This window comes from Ammospiza nelsoni, chromosome 25, assembly GCF_027579445.1.
Source record: "Ammospiza nelsoni isolate bAmmNel1 chromosome 25, bAmmNel1.pri, whole genome shotgun sequence".
In the NCBI taxonomy this organism is placed as follows: Eukaryota; Metazoa; Chordata; class Aves; order Passeriformes; family Passerellidae; genus Ammospiza; species Ammospiza nelsoni.
Window position 1 is genome coordinate 770,725 of NC_080657.1, and position 14,453 is coordinate 785,177.

Consider the following 14,453-nt stretch of genomic DNA (forward strand, 5'->3'; position numbering starts at 1 on the left):
CAAGGAGCTTTAATTATATCTCATTTCTGCACCAGGGCATCTCCCTGCAGATTTCCACACCCTCCCTACAGGCTAAATATATTTGAAGTAAAGCATATATATAATATATATTATATATACATATATGTGTGTGTGTCTATATAATCTCAGGTTTACTATTCTTCATTTTGTGGGGAAGGAATTCAGCTTGTGCCTCTATTTAAAATCACCACTCTTAGAACCAATCCAAAAGTGGGACTTTCCTCTTTTACTACTCCTAAAAAAATGAACCTAAACCCAAACTGCAGTGACCCAAGCACCAGGCTCCTGCCAGGTGGGAATTCCTGGCACAGGAACCCACAGGGCACAGGGCTGGGCTCGGGTCTGCTGTGGGTGTAAGAAATTCCAACAGAAACTCACTCACGGCATTTCCAGCCTGCAGATCCCTCTGTCCAGAGCGCTGCTAATTAAAGCATGCAAATGAGGGCCACACTTTCCTGTCATGGATAAGTAATGATGTTTCCTCAGCTCCACTCCCAAGGTTTCTCAGGGCTGTCCCTGGAGGGCAGCACTGACACTGCACTGAAAGCACTTCCTAAAACTTCATCGAAATTCAAGGTTTTATTTCAAAAACAGTCATGAACTTAATAAATTACACAATAATTTTCCTCATTATAAATTCTCCATAAAATATATTTTACAGTTTTTAAAGGAAAAACATGGAAAAAACAACAAAAAAAAAATCTTTCCCAAGTGCTGAAAAGTGTCTTGACTTCGTGTCACGCTGGTGGAACGACCCCGCAGCTGCTACAACAACTTGATTGATTTTCTCAAAACAAAAGACCTCAGACAACAAAAAAATCAAAGAGAACACAGAGCTCGAGGACTACCAGTGTCACCCAACAGCGAGGAGAAGCACCATGAGAGGGATTTCAGGCACCCCCAACCTATAAAGTGGCAATCAGTGCAAAGAAACACTTTGGGAGTCAAAAGCCCCAAACTTCCCTGTGCCAGCCCCTGATTTGTGCCCTGCAGGCAGAGGGGACCTGGGTGGTTCACAGAGCACCTCAGAGGGGAGCAGTGCTGATTCTGGCTCTGTAATTGTTATTCTGGCTGGGTAAGGGAGGGGATGCTCACCCCTTTGCTGTTAAACAGCTCCCAAGTTTAACATGAATGACAAACCCCCTTTCCTCACCCTGCTGAGATGGGAGAACTGGGAGGCAGAGTTGGCACAAGCAAAGTGTGTTTGTCTGGGGATCACTCCCAAGGGGATGAAGTGAAAGGAAACAACAAGAATTATGAACTAAGGCCAGCTGGGGACAGGCACCAGCTCACACAGCACCAGGTAAGAGCCACCTGCGGCCTGTAAAGCCTCACAAGTTGGGTGGAATCAGAATCCTTTGCTTTTGGAAAACCAAAGAATAACATTCTATTTATCTGCACTCAAAAAATGAACACTGAGTGCCCAGAACTGCTGTCCCAACACTAAGAGGGAACAGACTTCAAAAAGCAAATTGTACAAGGAAATACTTACAGCCATTTCCAGGTGAGAAAAGGCAAATTAACTGATTAATAAAAGCAAAATCAACTGATCAGTGAGCCAGCCCCCCTGCCAGCACCTGACTGTACATTTCTAATTTGACTCCCTCAGTGATGAGCTCATTAAGCTCTAAGTGCCAAGACCAGCCATGTTAGCACTTTGAAAGCAGCTGATCCCCTTGCATTGCTTTTTTTGTTTACAAAGTCAAGTCTTTGAAATTAGGTAACAAAAATAAATAATAAAGTCATTCAGGCCTGGGGAGGAAGGAGTTTTTCTCACTCGCTTCCTTCACCCAGATTTCTAGCAGACCCCAATCATCCAGACCCACAGCAAATAACTTAAGTGCCACACACTCCCAGTCACTCATATACATAAATATATACACAGACTACATTACAAAGCCTCAAGATTTGCACTGCCAGCATGCAAATCTATTTCTCCTCCTTTTTTTCCGTGAGAGTTCCTAATACTGACATAGGAAACTGGAATGTGTGGGACACTCCATGACAGAGTGCTGGAAACCAAGTAGCGTTGGCTCTTGCGAAACGCCCGTGCCAGCGCAGCGGCCCCAGCAACACCCGCAGGGATTTCACACCGGCCAACTCCACATTCCCGTGGGCAATCTCCGGCAGTGAGGTGCCAAGTACCCCTGCAGGACGCCCTCACGTGTCCCAGCTGCTGTCCCTGAAGGCGATGTTGACCAGCCGCAGCTCCAGCTCGAAGGCGTCGGGCCGGTCCTGCGGGTTGGCCGCCAGCATCTCCTTGATCAGCTGCTTCATCCTGGCGTTCATGGACTTCTTCTTGACGGGGATGAGCAGCTCCATCTTGGGGTTCTCCAGCAGCGCCTCGCCCACGGGCACGATGGCCGCGCCCTGCCGCACGTAGCTGCCCAGCAGCTCCTTCTTGGTCTCGGTGTCCACGAAGGTGATCCTCTCCAGCATGGCCCAGATGATGATGCCCAGGGCGAAGATGTCGGCCTTGGCCGTGTAGTGGCCCTCCCACACCTCGGGGGCCATGTAGAAGTCGGTGCCGCAGGCGGTGGACAGGAAGCACTTGTTGACGCTGACGGGCTCCTCGGCGCTGTGGCCCGCGGCCGAGCACACCTTGCTGAGGCCGAAATCCGCCACCTTCAGCGTGGGCTCGGCGGGCGCGCGGCCCTGCGAGATGAGGATGTTGTCGGGCTTGAGGTCGCGGTGGATGATCTGGTTCTTGTGCAGGAAGGCCAGGGCGCTGCTGAGCTGCAGCATGAAGCTGGTGTTGGTCTTGCGGCTGGGCTTGCGCGACAGCAGGTACTCGTTCATGTCGCCGCCGTCGCAGAAATCCATCACGAACCACAGGTAGTAAGCGCTTCGGGGGTCAAAGGCTATTTCTCCTTTCAGTGAGGTCTCCACGAGCTGCAGCGAGGAGAGGAGGGGATGTGAGTACCTGGGGATGGTGGGAAGGGAAGGGTTTGATGGAAAAGCGCATGGAGTCAGGATCTTCACAGAGAGGGGAAATTTGGGTTAGTTACACAGCAGGAATTGCTCCCTGTGGGGCTGCAGAGGGCACGGGTGCCCAGAGCGGCTGTGCCTGCCCCTGGAGCCCTGGAAGTGCCCAAGGCCAGGCTGGAGCCACCTGGCAGAGTGGAAGGTGTCCCTGCCCATGGGAATGAGATGGGGTTTAGGATCCCTTCCAACCCAGACCACTCTGGCTGACCCTCCCCTCAACAATCCAGAGCAAGGTATTGCAACGGGGCAAAGAAAACACGATGCAAATGTTTTTATGTAAAAGAGAGAAAAAAACAAAATCACAATATATTTGCCAGCCTCCTTATCTTCGCTGGTGTGGAGCGTATCAAGCTCAGGCTCCTGCCCAGCAGCAGAGCTCGACCCTGATAACAGAGGTTTTAGAGATACCAGTGGCCATTGCCCTCCCATCTGTCCCAGCTGGACAGCGTCCCACCCTGACAAAGCCTGTCCCACCCACTTTGCCAACAGCTCTTCGGGATAAACAAAGTCTCACAAGCAACTCCACACAGCTGCATTTATCCAGGAGAGATTTTTAAAGCCTGTCTCCATTCCTGACACATCCATGACTTCCAGCAAGTTAACACGGGATCCTGAACTCAGGAGAACACTAATCTGCAGGCACAGCTGAGCACAGAACACCCTTCCCACCATCATTACCCACAGGGTATTTTCAGGAACAGCCAGTTCTTACAGCTGCTCCACACAGAAAGCAAAGTAAAACCTGCAATCATTTTACTAATCCTGTTTACATCACTGCATTTGCCTCTTCAGCTCCTCTGAGGTGGCTCTGGAAGGAAAGTCCTGCAATTATTTCTGTTAGTAGTAAACCAATGGATGCTAAATCAAACTGGCTTTCAAAAATGAAGGGGTGTGTTAATATCTAGACAGGCATTCTGAAATACTTTTAAAAAGTGACCTTTTCAAGAGAAAAAATGGTAGTAATTTACAGCTATCTTCTTTAAGCAGTAAATCTATTTTAGAGCTAAGAAATGCCTTATTTAGGGTTTGTAGTCAGGAACTGTGAGATTAAGGTATCTCAGGAGAGCAGGGAGCCTCCCCTGCCAAGAAGGCACCAACACAGAGTCACAGGAGCTGCACTTGCAGACACCGTGAGAGCTCAGACAACAAAATCCACCCGCACATCTGCGCCAGTGGCAAAGCACAGCACACAAGGCTGACTGAGGACTCCAACTCTGCAGATTTGGGTCACTGAGGATCGGCCCAGGCTCCTCACCCACAGCAGCAGCAGCAGCTCAGCTCTGTGCCACCCCCGGGACAGCAGAGGGGCTCTGCCTGCTCCAGAGTGACCCTGGCACTCAGCTCAGCTCTGCCCTTTGCCCTCCTCCCTGCAGCAGCAAAACAATCCGTGCTGTTGGCACCTGTGCCAGCTGCTCCCAGCACCGCCAACCCAGCCAGAGCTGCGGGCTCTTCCCCGCCTTCAGCTCCACCCGGGGCCTTCAAAGCTCCTCCTGCACACCTGCCCTCCCTGCAGCTCCAGCGAACCAGGAAGGTGAGGCTCTGACTCCTGCCCCTGTTATTTCAGCCTAATCCTTCCCTGAGAACAAGTCAGGAGCAGCTCCCGGGCCACGGGGAGCTGGCACAGGCAGGGACCCCGTTCTGAGACAGCAGGGTGGCAATGAACACTGAAATAAGAACAGCTGGCTGGGGAGAACACAGCAAACACTGAGCAGGCTGTGGCTGCTTGAACCAGGAACGCTGATTTCTGCCCAGGGCTGATTTATACTCGGGGCTGCTTCTTGACGAGGGAATTAATTAGATTTGTCTTTCAATGTCTTTCCAGAGCTACTTATTCTTCAAACATACACAGCTTCAAACTTAAAAGGACACTTCCACAGTGATATGTACTCCCTAATTTATACTCTTTGAAGAGATTAACTTAAACAGATATTTATTAAAAAATAAAACCAGCTCATGATGTGCTACCAATTGATGCTTGTTTCTGAAAGAATTTTAAGCGCTGGCTTCCTATAAATCAAGACACTGATTTCCTCTTCCAAGGCACCCAGGATGGAATTCCTCCAAGCTCTCCCAGGAAGGAGTGCTCTTTAACCTGCAGCTGCCAAGAACTGCACAGCCTGCACCTGCCCTGGCTTCCTCAAGTTATCACTGCAGATTTGCATTAAACACAAACTCTGGAGTCTTTCAGAGCAGCACAGCTTCAAACCCAAGATCCAGGTGTTTGCCGAGTTTTTTCTAAAGATCTCTATTACATTCTGGGTGTCTGCAATGCACACAACCCCCTGGCCTAGCTGAGCACGGCTCAAACCCCTGGGCTGTCCCACCTCACCCCGTCCCCTCGGCGTCGTGCACCTGCAGGTACAGGGAGGAGCTGGAGCCACGAGACCCCAGCCTTGAACCCAAGATCCAGGCGATTGTTCAGGTTCTTTTACAAACCTCTATTACATTCTGGGTGTCAGCAATGCAGCCAATCCCCTGGCCTAGCTGAGCACGGCTCAAACCCTCAGCTGTCCCACCTCCTTCCCCCCAGCTCACCCCGTCCCCTCGGCCTCGTGTACCTGCAGATACAGGGAGGAGCTGGAGCCATGGGCCATCTTCTGCACCATGCCATCTTTCTGCAAGATGCACTCCTCCAGGTGGATGACGTTGGGGTGCTGGCTCTTGATACTGCTAAGGGCCCAGAACTCGCGCAGAGCCAGTTCCACGTTCTCGGGAGCGTGGCACCGGATCTTTTTGACGGCCACGCGGGCACAGGTCCTCCTGACGAGCGCTTCGTACACCACACCATAACTGCCACGACCAACCTCCCGAATTAGATCGTACTTAGGCTGGCTACTCACCATCTTCAAGAGCAAAGGTTCTGGGGAAGGGGGAGAAACCCACACAGCTAAAGCTTAGGCACAGGAGCCGGGCTGTATTTCCCCCCCTAGGGGCTGGCCTGCCCAGGCCCCGCCGTTAACGGGGGTTCAGAACGTTCCAGAAGCTCCTCCATAAACCTGCACCTGCCTGCCCCGGACCAGGTGGAAGCGAAATCACATCTTTTTGTTGGTTACGATTTCAAATACAGCCCGGCGTGTTCAAGGCGGCAGCAATTCAAACCTAGACTGGGATGGCGCCGAGCCAGGGCTCTGGAGAGCGCTCCTGCTCCTCTGCCTCAGCGTCCTCCGTGAGCATCTGCAGGAACGGCAGCAGGCTGGCATGCTCCCCATCCAGCCTGGAGAGCACAGCAGGTCCCAGCTGAACCCCTGGTCGGGCTGCAATCTCAATTAAACTGCCTTTTTGTGCACGTGGCTGCAGGAGCAAACGTTTCTGTTACAATTGTTTTACTCGGAGAAGAGAAAGCTTCAATCGCTCCCCATATATCTTTTGAGGTGACTGATTTCTCACCAAGCCTCCTCTGCACGAGGAATCTACAGCTATGAAAGGTTAAAAAGGATAACTGATGGCAGAAGTGTGCACCCAGCATCTAACTTTCACTTTTGCTCAACAGAGCAAGGACAAAAGTTAAGTTATTGCTCTGAAAGTAAAACAAGAGACACACACAAAAAAAAGGAGGAAAAAAAAAAAAAGCCACCAAACCCTGCTGCAGATTTATGACCCTCCCTGCATGCTGCTCTACAAGATTACAAACCAAACACCAGCACCAGCTTCACACAGCCAAACCAAAACGGGACACTGACTAGAGACAGCAATAAATTAAAATAAAAAAAAATAAGAGCTTCACTAGCCAAGGATCACTGGTCAAACAGAATGAAACGCAAAACCAAAAGTAAATAAATAAGTAAAATCACACTGATAGATCAGAGCTACAACAGCTTTAAGACAGCCAGTGATAAAGGTAATTCTCTTTATGTCAGGCAATAAGGACCACATTGAAACGGCCTGTTATTAGTAGGAAGATTTCAAGTATTTCCACTGCTTTAGGCAACTTTTTTTTTTTTTTTTTTTTGAAAAAAAATAAAAAAAAGAAAAAGAGAGAGAAAAAAGGTATCATCAGTCTCAGGCAACGCTAGAGCGATATTTTAACCTTTCAGCAAAGCTGTGCGAGGGGCATTTGCAGTAAGGATTTGAACCGAGATGTGCCGTGGGTGAGGAACGCGGGAAGGGCCGGGGCTGCACCTGCAGCAGGGCTGGGGCTCCGGGTCAGAGCCTGAACACCGAGATCCGAGGGGCCGAAAAGGGCAGGAGCTGTAAATTCCCATCGGCACCGAGACCGAGGGACAACAAGGGCCGGAGCTGCAATTTCCTATGGGCACCGAGATCCACGGGCAGGAGCTGTAAATTCCCATCGGCACCGAGATCCACGGGCCAGCAAGGGCAGGAGCTGTAATTTGTAATTTCCCAGCGGCAAACACCGCGTTCCTCAAGCACAGCACAGCGGGTTCCGAGCGGGCACACACCGTCCCCCGTACCGGGAGCTGTCCCCGAGCCCCGGGGCCGGCCCGGCCGAGCGGACACCGGGCCGGGCAGCGCCGCCCGCCGGCTTAATTTATATTATTAGAATAATATAAATATATAGAGAATGTAGGTAATTAATGTAGGTAATATAAATGCACCCCTCCCGCTCGGCGCGGCCGCACCGGGCCCCCACCTGGGAAGGGAAGCACCGGCGCACCGCTCGCCCCACAGCGGGGGATGATGCCGGCCCGCCGGGCCCTGCCCGTTGCAGTGGATACCGGCCGCCCCCACGCAACCTGCAGCGCGGATCCCGCCCGCTCCAACCCCCGGGGGCCCGGGAGGATAAGGACCGGCCCCGGGCCGGGCCGGAGCAGCCGCGTTACCTCAGCGCCGCCGCCGCCGCCGCCCGGCCGCCATCTTAGGGCTGCGCTGCGCCCGCCCGCCTTCCTCAGCGCGGCCACGCCCACACAAATGGTCACGCCCCTTCCGTGCACGCCGCTCTGTGATTGGTCAGATCAGGGGGCGGGGCGAGCGCGTGGGTAATGTTTAATTACATTATTAATCTATTAATTACTGACATTTCTGTTTATTAATTTGGAAGGGATTGGTGCCTGTCAGGGTGCTGAGGCCCTGGCACAGGGTGGCCAGAGCAGCCGTGGCTGCCCCTGGATCCCTGGCAGAGCCCCGGCCAGGCTGGACAGCGAGGCTGGGAGTACCTGGGACAGTGGGAGGTGTCCCTGCCATGGCAGGGGTGGCACTGGATGAGCTCTGGGGTCCTTCCAAAACAAACAGTTCTGGGACTCTATGATTTACTGCTTGGCGTCCAGAAAAAATCAATACAGCCCCTGTCACCCTTGGTTATGCTCTGGCTTGGTGTGACAGTGACACAAGAGCTGGTCTGTTCTGTTCCCTGTTCTGTGCCATGGCTCCCTTTCCTCTTGAGGCTGCAGGGCTGGAAGTGCCCCCCATGCCCAGGAGCCCTGGCACAGGTCCTGCTGTCTCCCCAACCATTGCAAAGCCACCCCAGGGACATTTTGGGAGAGGCCACCGACTGCTCAGAGCCCTGCGAAGCCAAGCAGAGGGAGATCCACCCCTGCAGCGGGCTCTGCGGGGTTAATTGGGAAGGATCCCGGGGTGATTAATGCCCTGGGCGCTGCCTAAGCTGTCCCAAGCCAATTAGGGGCCAACGAGCCCCTTGTGGGTTGGGAAAGCTGCTTAGGGCATTACACCCCCTCCGTTGCTGTGAATCCCCTTAACCGAGTCCAGAAGCAATTAATTAATCAATGTCACCCGGATCGTGTCTGGGTCCGGGCAGGGTCTGAGCCCAGCCGGCCCCGTTTGCTGCCAGGGCCTCGCTGGCAGAGCCCCAAGTGCCCGGACAGGAACAATTTTGCAAGATGTGCCCGCAGGTCTGGGCACAGTCACTCGCTGCACACGTGAGCCAGCCAGGAAGGAGCCCAAAACAGCTGAGGAACTGTCCTGGAGGGGACAGGGAGGGTCAGTGCACCCCGAAACAGCTGAGAGGCTGCTCGCCCTGCCCCACGCTGTCCCCCCGTGGTGCCCCCTGTGCCAGGGGTAGGGTTACCAGGGCAGTGCAGCTGCCAGCTCTCCCTGGGGCCAGCCCCGGCCCTGCCCAGCCAGCTGGCACCGTGTCAGGGCTGCTGGCAGCCCGGGCTCTGCTCACCCTTTGCCCCCACGGCCGTTTCTGGGTCAGCTCTTGAGCCCCAGCAGCGAGGCCAGCTGTGCCAGGGCTGTGCCATCCCTGTGCCAGGGCTGTGGCCTGGCTGTGCCAGGGCTGCGCCATCCCTGTGCCAGGGCTCTGGGGCACAGCCTGAGCAGCCCCCACTGGGCCTGGGCTCATCGAGGAACCCCCCCAGCCCTGTGCCAGTGCCAGGCGTGGGTCTGGGTGCCCCCAGAGCTGCCTCTCCCCTCCTGGCACTCAGGGAACCACGGTGAGATGCTGGCACATCACGTCGTTCATGTTTTGGGTGGGCAAAGGGACAAACTGTACAAACTGCCCTGCCGCAGCTGGGCCAGCTCTGACAGATTTCTGGAACCACCACCACCACCATGTCCCGGTGCCCCCGGGGCTGTGTGTGCCCCCCGTGTCCCCAGGGTGATGTTTGGGGTCCCTTTGGGGCCGTGCCTGCCCCTGTTTATCCCGATGTCCCCCGTGTCCCCAGGGTGATGTTTGGGGGTCCCTTTGGTTCGATGCCTGCCCCTGTTTACCCCAATGCCAGTGTGTGTCCCCAGGGTGATGTTTGGGGTCCCTTTGGTTCGATGCCTGCCCCTGTTTACCCCAATGCCAGTGTGTGTCCCCAGGGTGATGTTTGGGGGTCCCTTTGGGGCCGTGCCTGCCCCTGTTTACCCCAATGCCAGTGTGTGTCCCCAGGGTGATGTTTGGGGGTCCCTTTGGGGCCGTGCCTGCCCCTGTTTACCCCAATGCCAGTGTGTGTCCCCAGGGTGATGTTTGGGGTCCCTTTGGGGCCGTGCCTGCCCCTGTTTACCCCGCAGCAGCTCCGGCCCGGGCACGTCCGCGGCACGGGTGGGCAGCGCCGCCTGGACAGGCTGTGCCCGTCTTGTTTACCGGCCCTTCCCGGCCCGGCCCGGGTGTCAGGTGCTGTCCCGGGACACCCGACACCGGCGGCGGCCGCGTGACACCGGGGCACCGATAAAAGCGGGGCGGGGGGCGCCGGCAGCGAGAGCGCCGCGAGCGGAGCACGGCCGAGCCCATGGAGTTCCAGGCGGGGATCCTGCAGGATGGCAGCGCCATGGAGAGCCTGGAGAAGCAGCTCATCTGCCCCATCTGCCTGGAGATGTTCAGCAAGCCCGTGGTGATCCTGCCCTGCCAGCACAACCTGTGCCGCAAGTGCGCCAACGACGTGTTCCAGGTGAGCGGGGTCCCCGTGCCGGGCTGGGGACACGGAGGGACCCCGAGGGACACCGAGGGACACCGAGGGACCCTCCCCGCGTTCGTGTCCCCCTGGCAGGCCGCCAACCCGTACTGGCAGAGCCGGGGCACTCTGATCTCGGGGGGCCGGTTCCGGTGCCCCTCGTGCCGCCACGAGGTGCTGCTGGACCGCCACGGCGTCTACGGGCTGCAGAGGAACCTGCTGGTGGAGAACATCATCGACATCTACAAGCAGGAGTGCTCCAGGTGGGCGCCGGGGACGTGGGGACACGGGGGTGGCCCTGCCGTGTCCCAGCAGCAGCGCTGAGACCCCAAGAGATCACACTGGGGGCCTTTCTGCCCGGTGATCCCTGATTCGGACCTTTTCCTGACTCAAATCTCCCTCCCTCGATCAAAATCTTCTTCTCCAGACCCAAAACTTCCTTCCCCGACCCAAAACTTCCTCCCAGGACCCAAAACTTCCTCCCTGGACCCAAAATTTCCTCCCTGGATCCAAAACTTCTTCCCCCAATCCAAAATTTCACCCCTGGACATAAAATTTCTTCCCTGGATCCAAAACTTCACCCCTGGACCCAAAACTTCCTCCTCCAACCATTTTTCCCCAGCAGCTAGTGTCTCTGGCTGTCCCAGGGGGATGGCAGGTCCCTGGGGGTGGTGGCACGTCCTGCTGTCCCCGTGCTCCTGCTGGAACATTCGGGGGCAGATAAGAGGTGTGGGGAAGGAAGGCAGGCTCTGCTGTGACAGCAGCCACCGGGGCTGATAAGGGGCACAGGGATGGCTTGGGGGGACCAGGATGGAGCCGGGGGGGACAGAGGGGTCACAGGCTCTCGGGGCAGAGCGTGATCCCAGCCCAATCCCCTGGGCTGCTGTAAATATTGTGTGAGAGCCATGGGGACGGGGACGATGGCACGTGGCAGGTGGCCGGGGGGGCCGGGGGAGCCAGGGCTGTCCGTGTGTCACAGCTCTGCCTTGTCCCCCTGTCCCTCCTCGCTGCCGATGGCACGACTGAGCTGCAGCCCCCGTCCGGGAGCCCCCGGGGCTTTCTGGGCGTCCCCGCCCCGGTCACACGATGGTGACAATAAATCCGGGCAGCACAGGGCTAAAATTAGGCACTGGTGCAGCGCCTCTGGATCGCAGCCCCCCCGGCCCCAGTGCCACCCCTGCCACGGTGCCCTAAACTGGGACACACAGGGGCTGGCGGCTCCCAGAGGGAACCTGTGGGATTGTGCCAGGTCCCCTCTTTCCTGGGGACCTGATTTTGGGGTGACAGAAGGGGTGTCACCATGGTGGGGGTGAGGCTGAAGTGGGGACGCCGTGGTGGCAGGGGTGTCCCTGTAGGGGAGACAGGGATCATCACAGGTGACATCAACATCACCCTGGTGTGGATGTCACCGTGATGGGGACGTCACCGTGGTGCGGCTGTCACCCTGGTGTGGCTGTCACCAAGACGGGGACGTCACCCTGGTGGGGACATCACCCTGGTGTGGATGTCACCGTGATGACAGGGGTGTCCCTGTAGGGGGGACATCACCCTGGTGTGGCTGTCACCAAGACGGGGACGTCACCCTGGTGGAGACATCACCCTGGTGTGGATGTCACCATGATGGGGACATCACCCTGGTGGAGACATCACCCTGGCGTGGATGTCACCATGATGGGGACATCACCCTGGTGTGGCTGTCACCCTGCTGTGGCTGTCACCATGCCGGGGACGTCACCGAGGCCGTGCCACCCTCTCCAGCAGGCCCCTGAAGAAGGGGGAGCACCCCATGTGCAAGGAGCACGAGGACGAGCGCATCAACATCTACTGCGTCACCTGCGAGGTGCCCACCTGCTCCATGTGCAAGGTCTTCGGTGCCCACAAGGACTGCGAGGTGGCCCCTCTGGAAAGCGTCTTCCAGGGACAGAAGGTGCCCTGGGGGGGACCCGGGGGGGCTCAGGGCCATGTGCTGAGCTGGGACAGTGACAAATAACTCTGGGGATGGCTCACGGGGTATTTATAGCCCCCGGGTGACTTCGCCCAGGAGACAGGCTATATTTAGAATATTCAGAGCAGCTGTGGTTGGTGGGGATGTGGGGGAGCAGAGCCGGGATGGGCAATGCCCAGCTGGGCACTGGGAGAGGTTCCTGTCACCACAGGAGTTAAAATGTGGGGAAACAGAGCTGGGACGGGCAATGCCCAGCTGGGCACTGGGCACTGGGAGAGGTTCCTGTCACCACAGGAGTTAAAATGTGGGGAAACAGAGCTGGGACGGGCAATGCCCAGCTGGGCACTGGGCACTGGGAGAGGTTCCTGTCCCCACAGGAGTTAAAACTTCTCCTCTCTGTCCCTCACCAGACTGAGCTGAACAACTGCATCTCCATGCTGGTGGCGGGGAACGACCGGATCCAGACCATCATCTCCCAGCTGGAGGATTCCTGCCAGAGCACCGAGGTGAGGAGAGGGGGAAAGGAACCCCCAAAACCCCGGGGGTGAAACCCCAGCGGGGCACGGTGCGGAGCCCACGGAGCAGGGATGCGGCAGGCGCCGCAGGGACGCAGGGGCGCCATCCCTTGTCCCTTGTCCCCGCAGGAGAACGGCGAGGCGGCCAAGAGGGAGCTGTGCGCTCGCTTTGACGCGCTGGCGGCGCTGCTGGAGGAGAAGAAGGCGGAGCTGCTGCAGCGCATCGGCCGCGAGCAGGCGGACAAGACCGCCTTCATCCAGAGCCTCATCTGCCAGTACAAGGAGCAGCTGGAGAAGTCCAGCCGCCTGGTGGAGACGGCCATCCAGGCAGCCGAGGAGACCGGGGGGGCCGCCTTCCTCATGGTGAGACCCCCAGACCCGCCCCAATGTGGGGTCCCACTCCTGGGGACAGCCTGGGGGCTGCTGTGGCCTCGCTCACCTCCTTCCTCTTCTCTTCCTCCTCCTCCTTCTCTCTCCACAGAATGCCAAGCAGCTCATAAAAACGTAAGTGCTCAAACCGGGCCAATCTCCTCGATCCGAGCCCCGCGGGCAGGATTTGGGGAGCGGGGCCTGCCCTGAGCCCCTGCCCAGGGAGGGGACAGGGACACCCGCACCCACCCGTGCTCTCCCTGCCCAGCATCGTGGAGGCCTCCAAGGGCGCCCGCCTGGACAAGATCGAGCCGGGCTACGAGAGCATGGACGCCTTCTCGGTGAGCCTGGAGCACCTCAGCGAGGCCGTGCACGCCCTGGACTTCGACCCTGGTAATTCAGCCCCTCACTGACCCCCACCCTGCCCGTGGCACCCTCTGCTCCTCCCGGTGCCTCCCGCTGACCTCTGGCCCCTTGTTCGCAGCAGAGGAAGATGAGGAGTACTTTGATGGGGAGGAGGAAGAGGAGGTGGAAGAGAACGCGGCGCCCGAGAGGACGGTGATGGGTAAGGGCTGAGCCCACCTCCCCAGGAGCCTCCAGCACCCACGGGGCAGCTCTGGGGGCCTGGGCTCTCCTTCCTCACCCCATCCTCTCCCTCGGCAGCTCCCCTGTAGCCGCAGCAGCGCTGGCACGGGCACGGGATGTCCGGCGACGCCTTCGGGATGGGGGGACGCAGGCAGGGCCCGGCAGCCTGGCCAGCCGGCCCCGCTCCAGCACAGGACACTTTTCTATACGGGTGCAAACGGGACGATTCCGCACGTTTTGTAATTACCTTGTTTTGTATATAATTGTCACGCATTTGGAATTTGTGTATTTTGTAAAGAAAAGCGGTGGTGCTTCGGGTGGTCCTTTCCTTGCTCGCCTCTCGCTCTCGGCTCGCTGCGGGCACCGGGGCTGGCTTTGCCAGGCTGGTGCCATCAGAGTGTCGCTGCCAGCGTCCGGTGTGGCACAGGGACACCTCGGGTCCAGCTCTTAATTTCCAGCCTCGTTAGCACCTCTGGCAGCGCTGGCAGCCGCTCCTGGCCATCCGCCCGGGGTGTGACAGGTCAGCACCCGGCAGGATTTATCTCCTGGGGATGGAGTGTCCTGTCCAGGGCTTGTCCTGGGCCTGGAGAGGTGGCACAGGGGGGCTGAGGGTGCTCCAGGCTGGGCCAGGCCCCAAAATGGGGACAGTGTGGGCATCAAGCTGCTGGTTTGCTGCTGAGAGATGCAGCTGGGGTGAAATGCATGGGCTGAGCTCAGAAATGCAGCTGGGGTGAAATGCAG

The 14,453-nt window shown here is 57.2% G+C and overlaps 2 protein-coding genes across 5 annotated transcripts; one reads left to right on the forward strand and one right to left on the reverse strand.

Moving 5' to 3' along the window:
• Window positions 1-581: 581 nt before the first annotated feature.
• Window positions 582-7,818, reverse strand: PDIK1L (PDLIM1 interacting kinase 1 like). 2 transcript variants are annotated; one of them, XM_059488570.1, is made up of 3 exons: window positions 7,788-7,818; window positions 5,565-6,934; window positions 582-2,913 (listed from the first exon to the last, which is right to left on the reverse strand). In XM_059488570.1, exons 2-3 carry the CDS (start codon window positions 5,847-5,849, stop codon window positions 2,182-2,184), a joined length of 1,017 nt encoding a protein of 338 aa, XP_059344553.1. In that variant the 5' UTR covers window positions 5,850-6,934; window positions 7,788-7,818; the 3' UTR covers window positions 582-2,181. The 2 variants fall into 2 exon arrangements, with proteins under 2 accessions (XP_059344553.1, XP_059344552.1); XM_059488569.1 differs by lacking the exon at window positions 7,788-7,818 and having other exon boundaries at window positions 5,565-7,638.
• Window positions 7,819-10,116: 2,298 nt separating this feature from the next.
• TRIM63 (tripartite motif containing 63) lies at window positions 10,117-14,014 on the forward strand. Of its 3 annotated transcripts, none has more exons than XM_059488563.1 (9): window positions 10,117-10,295; window positions 10,395-10,561; window positions 12,057-12,225; window positions 12,654-12,749; window positions 12,888-13,121; window positions 13,240-13,262; window positions 13,396-13,520; window positions 13,612-13,692; window positions 13,791-14,014. In XM_059488563.1, the coding sequence occupies exons 1-9, from the start codon at window positions 10,137-10,139 to the stop codon at window positions 13,799-13,801; spliced, it is 1,065 nt and encodes a 354-aa protein (XP_059344546.1). In that variant the 5' UTR covers window positions 10,117-10,136; the 3' UTR covers window positions 13,802-14,014. The 3 variants fall into 3 exon arrangements, with proteins under 3 accessions (XP_059344546.1, XP_059344547.1, XP_059344548.1); XM_059488564.1 differs by having other exon boundaries at window positions 13,615-13,692; XM_059488565.1 differs by having other exon boundaries at window positions 12,060-12,225.
• Window positions 14,015-14,453: the final 439 nt, after the last annotated feature.